The sequence below is a fragment of the Poeciliopsis prolifica genome, unplaced genomic scaffold (genome assembly GCF_027474105.1).
Source record: "Poeciliopsis prolifica strain line A6 unplaced genomic scaffold, Auburn_PproV2 SCAFFOLD027, whole genome shotgun sequence".
NCBI lineage: Eukaryota > Metazoa > Chordata > Actinopteri > Cyprinodontiformes > Poeciliidae > Poeciliopsis > Poeciliopsis prolifica.
The window spans coordinates 2,694,253-2,702,087 of record NW_026562402.1 but is presented as its reverse complement, the minus strand read 5'-3'; the positions used below and the strand labels follow the sequence as shown (position 1 = coordinate 2,702,087).

The window sequence follows — 7,835 nt, the reverse complement described above, 5'->3', positions numbered from 1 at the left end:
ATCAATCGTTCGATCGATCAGTCAGCTTCTTCTTCTTTTCTATTATCTCTCTGTCTCTCAGCCTGCCTGCATGGTCTCTCCTCAGAGCTGCATTCTGTTTCCAGTCAGTCTTCTTTCTCCAGTAACTAAGCTCTTATTTAAGCTCCTCATGTTCTTTCACATTCTGCTGGATTAGTTCCCTTTGCTCACTCAGTCCTCATGTTCTCTGTTCCTTTTTTTTTTCTTTTGTTTTGTTTTACTTCCTTTTCATTGAACTTGCTGTCATAAATCTCAAAATGTCCTGTCTGCATTTTGCTTTGGTTTGCTCTGGTCAATAAAAATATTTTGGATTTTTCTCTTTCCTCTGTGTCGCAAGCAGACCACCTATACAGATTAAAAACATTTTGATGCATACAGGCAACTTGTTATTCACCCATTTGGGTTTTTCTACCTTATATCTCAACCACCAGTCCTCTCTGCACTACAGCGGGTCTTAATTCTAGTTATCTCCATCTGGCTTCATCAGTTTCATTACATCAGTGTAGCAAAGGCGTCAACTGTGAGACAATAAACTTAGTTTAATCACTGCAAACAAAATGACAATTTTATTTGTAACGAAATGAAACAGGCATGTGAAAAACTTTTTCACAGGAAGATGGCGCTATTTGGCGTCTTCGTCACCAACTCGCCTGGTATTGAGATAGAAGAAGATGGATAGCGGGGAATCAGGAAGCAGTTAGCGGTTGATATTCCGTGTGTTTGGTGGATACCGGCTGGTAACTGACTCATGGCTGAGGCGGGGAGATAGAAAGTTTCCCTTTGTGTAAACGCAGAGCTGTCATGGCGGAGGAACACGAAGGAACGGAGAGCGGAAGTGTCTGTGTGCCGGTGTCGGTTCCTCGCGCCGAGGAAAAAGACCACGCGTCGAGGAAAAAGTTAATTGTACACATGGACCTGAATAACACCATCCTGGTCTCGGACACGGTGACCGGACAGGGGACGGTGGCTGCTCTGGATTACTTCCTCACCACCGTCACCTGGGGGAAGATGAGCAAACACGGTAAACACTCAGCAGGGAGTCCAGCTGCTGTCAGCTGATCCGGGAGATTATTGTTCTGATTCTAGAACACACGTGGAAACAAATGAATGGACATGCTGTTTAGAAAGTATTCAAACATTTCAGCATTATATTGACTTAATCTATTTATTTTAAGTCATATGAACACTAAAGTAGTGACTAAGAACTACTTTCTTGATTCCACTTTCATTTCCACTCTGTGGAAGACTGAAATGACATCATTCCTGAAAGTGTCTACGTTAAATATTAGTATTTTTATGTTCTAACATTTTTAAGCAAGACATAAAAATCAGAATACCTCTCGTTAGGGTAATATTGACTTTATATTGACTATATATATATATATATATATATATATATAATATATATATATATATATATATAAGCAAAATATTTATCTACCTACTTTTTAGTTCATCTATAAAAACATTTGTCACTTTTAAATTTATATTTCACCCCATCATTTTATTCCAATGATAAAAACACGTCATCTCACACATTTCAAATCATACTTGAAAAGCCATTTTGAATTAAATTACTTCTATGACAGTAGATGTTCTCATCCTGAGCAAAAGAATGAAACAACACAAGTAAACACAGGGGGATATTAACCAGTCTCCCCTGTGGTGGGAAAAGATTAGTAGGTTGTTATGCTGCACTAAATATGATTTGTGTTATTTTATGATGTTAAATGTCACTCAACTGAATAACATGACAATTTGAACATAGTCAATTGTGAGCAGAATAGACACTTTTGCTTTGGATGAGAAAACCTTTTTAGAAGTTATTGACTTTTCAGGCCGACCCCCAGCTTTACAGTTTTTAATCGGAATAACTTTATACATCATTTCCATCTCTGACACTCTTGCATGCTGGGTAATTCTTGCAGGAAAATGGGAATGGCTGAGTGACTCCGCCTCCCTGTTACCTCCCTGCAGCGACGCCTCCAGCTACTACTCTCAGTTTGGACGTTCTCCAGGCTTCACCTCTGTTGCTGGGCGACGCTTCAAAGGGCTGCTGGAGGAACATCTGGAGCTGCTCCGCTGGCCTGAGGGCGTCAAGGCAAGTGAGCGATCACAGAAACCTTCCTGACGCTGTCAGACGAAGATGACTCCCCTCTGAGCAGTGCAGCTAGCTACACTCAGATGTATTATAGGCCAGAATAAATTTGGGTTTACATTACTTTTGATGTCAAAGGGGGGATGCTGTTGGACATGCTTGATTTCTTTGCAATTAGTCGACATCATGCAAACACAATATTTTAACGCTGTTGCCCACAGGAAGACAAGCATCTGACTGTTAAAGGAGAAGATGGTCGACTCTACCACTGGATCCTCCCTTCCTTCTTCCAGCTGATCAGAGATCTGGCGAGGGAAGGACGGGAGTTTGCCGTCATTTTCCGCACGTTTGGGACAGACCTTCCTCGGGTGCTGAAGGCCGTGTCTCAGGCAGTCAATGAGGGAGCTCACCCAATGTTCCCTGATCTGGCTGAGCTGAAGGTGAGGCAGGGTCACTCCTAAACATCAACTAATATTAGATTTTCAGTGTTGCCTTGCAGAACACTGCCTATTAACTGTTCAGGTGACAGAAAATCACCTTAAAGGGGCAGTGTTATGTAAAATCAACTTTTTTGAGCTTTACATCACATTATAATGTTATTCTTTCATCAATAAATCTTTTTCATGGAGTGTTGCTTTAATTCTTCTGTGCATGTTTGACAAATCCTTTGATCTCCATGGCAACTGTTCAGCTGTCTAAAACTCCTGGTTTAACCATGTTCTGCCTGTAAGCTGCTGCAGATTCCAACCTTCTGATCTTAGAGCAGCCCTCCTCTGTGACTCATCCACTCAGCTCCTTCAGACTAGCCAGCAGCAATTAGAAAACACCTGGTGGAACTGCACATCTGCTGAGATCATTATACTTATCAGTGCAATGCTGATATAAATGTTGTTAAAGGGTCAATAGAGGAGGCATCTTGCGATGACTTCCTGTAGGCGGCGTTTCAGAAAGAGAAGGAGCTTTTAAAGAAACGAGGTGTTACATCAGGAAGTAACGTTTCTTTTAAGTAATATTTGATATAGCATTTTTAAAACAACTGAAGTGAACATAGTTACTTAATTTTGCTATAATAATGATAAAAAAATAATTTTGGTGAAACAGTGATTAGCAGTAGATTATTTGTCCTCATTAATGTAAACATCTGGATGTGCTGACATAGAAGATTAGAGGAAGATGAATCAAACAGTTTCAAAACTAAAACCGTTTTATTCATCGCTGGTGATGTTTTTTTAGTATCACAACTTCCAGCATGGCTGTGAAGTTGTGATACTTCACAGATTTACAAACTGTGATTTACAAACAGAACCTGAAAGCACCACACAGTGATCTAACTGTACTTACATATTTTTTGTGTAGCTGTCTGTTTTAGGTGCTTAGCGATGGTTCAGTGTTATCTTCCTTAGGAATTATTTCCTCTTTGACACCAAACTAAATTATCAGCTATAAACTGAAACATTTTAAATTTTCAACTGGAAACTAAAACTCTAAAATTTGGTAAAAAAAAAAATACTTTATTAATCCTAAAGTTAAATTTGGTGTTGCTGTAAACTGTATCATACAGATATCTTCAGAGTCTGTATAACAAACGATTTGAAGATGCTTCTGACTGAAGACACTCAGCTGTTGTGTGACACTCTGATGAAGAAAATTGGTCTTCATTTAATGTAGGTTCCTTCTTAGACAATCAAGCTTTAGGACTTGCTTTCTTTAAACCTCTCTTCTCTTACCCTCTTCTTCTACTAACTCTGACCTTTGCTCTCTGTTTTGCTTTGGTTCAGCTCACAGTGGATATGACTCCAGGTAAGATCCGCTGTAGCAAGCGAGGGGTCGTCTTGAGCCGGGCTGAAAAGCGCGTGTCCACTCGTGATGGAGAGAGAGGACTCTACCAGTACTTGAGTTCTGTGGAGGGTCTCGGTGGTTTCCAGGACCACTTTGACTGGTACACAAATTGATGCTGCAGCACATACACTACTTTGTTCTTTCTCCTTCTATTTTAATCTATGTCTGCATGCAGGTGGGCTACCAACACCTTCTCCATCCGAGGAGGGAAGCCCATATGGATTGACCCCTTTGACCAGAATGTTCAGCATGTCTTTATAGACGACAATATCCGACAAAATGATGAGGACACCATTGTTAGTCCAAAGGTAATGTGGTTTCACTAATGTCCTAATTAGTTCAAATATGAATTGAAACTTCTACACAATTAGTTTTGATCCTGTTTGTGGCTATTTTATGAAAGTATCATGAACTAACTGATGAAAGCAACAGTATATTCTATATCTGTGTATGCAACTTCTACAAAAATGTTTTTTTTTTTTTTACATTAGTTAAAACCTAGGGTCATATAGGTCATAATAGAATGAGACAGATAATCTGTGAAATAAAATCTGAGGGCCAAATGGCAGGGAAAGTGAATTGAGATGGGAAATGCTTGTTTGCCTGAGTCTTTCAGAAGCTGCTGAACAGCAGATATTGACAGAGCTATCTCTAGGGTGTGTTGGAAAAAATATATGCCCATTGATTATTACCCATTCCAAAATACTCATTCGACTTTGAAATGCAGTAAGAATGTCATCTTCATCCCGTCTGCTGTGTCCCCCGCTCACCTTCCTCTTCATTGTCTCCACACGGGCCAGGTGTTCCTGGAGCCTGGCGGCCATGACACCCGTGCAGCATCCACAGCGGAGCTGTACGACATCTCCTTGGTCCAGACCGACCTCCTGCGAGCCATTTCGGATCACAGCTACTTCACCCAGCGCGTTCACATCTGCCTGGAAAACTACGAGAGAAACCTCTGGAATGGGACAGTCTAGAAGATAACTTCTAGGTTTCTGTGAGGTTTGTCCATGCAATCTGCAGTTTGCAGTGCAGCTGTCAACTAAACAACACTTCCATCCCACCTCACTAAGAGTCACTGCCACTTTAAGTGTGATGTTGGGTCACCGTCCAGCAGCTCACTGTGCTGGAGGGTTGTGAGCTATTCATCAGCAGTACATGGACTTATCAAAAGTGTAGCACTGAGATTACTTAAATTGTAATTATCATTGATAAAATATGGGATTCACAAAAGATTGTCAGTTTATACAAAGAGTTCTTGCAGTTACCAACCCGACATTATCATACACCTGGCAGATTTAACATTTTTATCTAGTTTTGTCTTGCTGATGAAATCAATGTAAAATGACTGTCAGTTTTATTTATTAAAAAAAAACCAAACAAACATGATTTACAGTCACACACTAATCGATGGAAAAAAAACTTCAGTTTCTCAACAAGTTTAAAATCCATAGACATTCATTATTAGATCTGTAAATAGACCGCTGCTGTGTGACATCAACGTTCTGCTTCTGCACATGGGAGTCGTATCAGGAGTTTGTCTCCATTCACACAGAGAAGTCTGGTTGTGATCATATTAAATTAGTAGCATGATTGAACACACAAAAAAGGAAAAAAAACATTTAGATTTTAGCAAAACTTTTGAATTGAGCATCAAGACCCGACGTGTGAATGTAGCCTCAGTCGTAGATTCTTTACCACCTCTTTACTTTGAAAAACATTTTCATTGTGCAGTAAATGAGTGCCACCCACTCCTGACTGGATGGAACTTAAATAACTAGCAATTTCTTCCTTTTGCAATTCAAGCAGCTCTTCACAATATGCCAATGACGAACAGTGATATTGAGATAAAAAAAAAAAAAAACTTTGTTCACTTGGCCACTCCAAAACTTTACTTTCACTGAGGAGAAAGGTTTTTGATTATGGCAAACTTAAATCTGGCAGGAGTTTTGGGTTAACTTTTACAGCAGAAATGATAATTTGACTGTCAGACTTGGACTTAAGTTGTGCTTTAAACGCAAAAACAAAGACTTGTGCCTGAACTCTCATGACTTGAGACTTGACTTGTATGGAACTTGAGTCTCCTAGACAGTTCTCTTTAAATTTTTAAGTAGTGTATGCTTTGGAGGTCTACATGCTCATACTTCATTCTGAAATGGTAGCCTTCATTTATTTACCAGACAAACTACAGGGTCGTACCGCTTTACAACAATCTGTTCATGTTGGCTGTAGCTTCAAAATTATGGCCCCACAGATATCTCTCCAAATGTATCAAACAATGTAAACAATGTTTCTTCACAAGATACTTGAGTCTGAAATTGGTATCAAACAGCTACAGTTTTTTCAAAAACATAGCAAAGCCACTTGTGCTGTTGGGTTTTTACCCAAAGTTTTTACCTCAACTTTTGTTATCGTTAGGTCACAGGAATTAGATGCTGATGTGGCTTTATGAATGAATTGTGATTTAAGAATCACAATTCATAACGTAGCAGTTGTAAATTGGTGTATCCCAGTTGTACTTAGGTCGGTGTGTGTGGTTGGTTATTTGTCCGGCTAAACGACCAGGGTGTACCCCTGACCACACATGCAGGACAGTTGGATGGAAGTGGATCTGAACAGACTTGAACATGTCGCACTGTGGAAGCGTCATACTGTGAAATTCTGAATGTACATGTATGCTACTGTAACACTCTTTGGTGTAAGATAGTGTTTAGCAGAATCACATCAGAAAGCTCCAATGGGATTTGGACACCAAGTTACATGTGTTAGCGCTATTGTCAACAGAATCGGTTAAAGAACAGGAGACTGATGGAAGCCCAGAGAGGACAAAAATCTGTTGAAGCAGGACATTTTGAACATAGCTTGGTATTTAAATCTGATGTCGATAGTCACTATCGAGATCAGAAATCTTCCTTCACCACTAATGGAGCATGATCACACAGTGTGAACCAGCTTTTAGGAGAAGGTTTTCACCAAGCATTCCTCAGCAGATTTGTCTAAATAAAACTACTGGGACGATGTTGGGGTTTCATTTGCATCGACTTATTCTCTTATTCTTTAAAGCACTTAGTGTGAAGTATTTTTAAAGCTTTCTTTACAGATTTTAGAGTATATTTAATGTTTGGTTTTAGACAGGTGAGGTAATGAGGTAATGAAGAGCTAACATAAAAGCACTTTAAGTAAGGATGGTATAAATTGCACGTGAAGGCAGATAATTGCAGTGTTTTTATGTAGCTGAGGACAGGCTTTATATTACATAACCCAAACTGAAGACTCCTTTAAAAGTTTATATTAACATAATTACACTGCCAAATAAGGACTATTATATTATTTCAATAAATGATATATTTATTGAAATAAAATTATATTATTTCAATAATCAATTATTATATATTATTGAAATAATATATAATTATTGAGTCAGAGAAAGAAAATATTACACATTTATTAAACATAAATGGCTTTAAAATGTGTTAATATACAATTGACTAGGAATTAGAGAAGAAGCTCCACCTAGCATTACGCTAGGTGGAGCTTATCTATTTGTTTGATGCTGTCAGTAAATTATCTTCACATATGAAGTTAAAAGGGAAAAAGCCACCCATAGTTACTGTCAGTGACCAGGTGAACTGAGGTCAAAGATTCATTGGTGTGTGGTTGCAAAATAAATCTGAATCCTACTTCAGCATAGAAGAAAATAAAAAAAAAAAAGATCTGCTTTGTCACATCATATTTAAAAGTTCTCAAATATTTTCAGTGTTTGATTATGATGTTGAGATAAAAAAACAAATAAAAAGCTAATATATATTTGGGTCTTTTTCATCTCTTTATCTCTTTGCCAAAAATGTAGCTGATACATTATCAGCTACACAAATGCAGC

The 7,835-nt window shown here is 38.6% G+C and overlaps 1 protein-coding gene across 1 annotated transcript; it reads left to right on the top strand.

Moving 5' to 3' along the window:
- The first annotated feature begins 354 nt into the window (after positions 1-354).
- si:dkey-32e6.3 (uncharacterized) lies at positions 355-7,762 on the top strand. The gene is made up of 6 exons (XM_055048327.1): positions 355-1,039; positions 1,947-2,119; positions 2,338-2,556; positions 3,895-4,055; positions 4,131-4,263; positions 4,756-7,762. Exons 1-6 carry the CDS (start codon positions 820-822, stop codon positions 4,930-4,932), a joined length of 1,083 nt encoding a protein of 360 aa, XP_054904302.1. The 5' UTR covers positions 355-819; the 3' UTR covers positions 4,933-7,762.
- Positions 7,763-7,835: the final 73 nt, after the last annotated feature.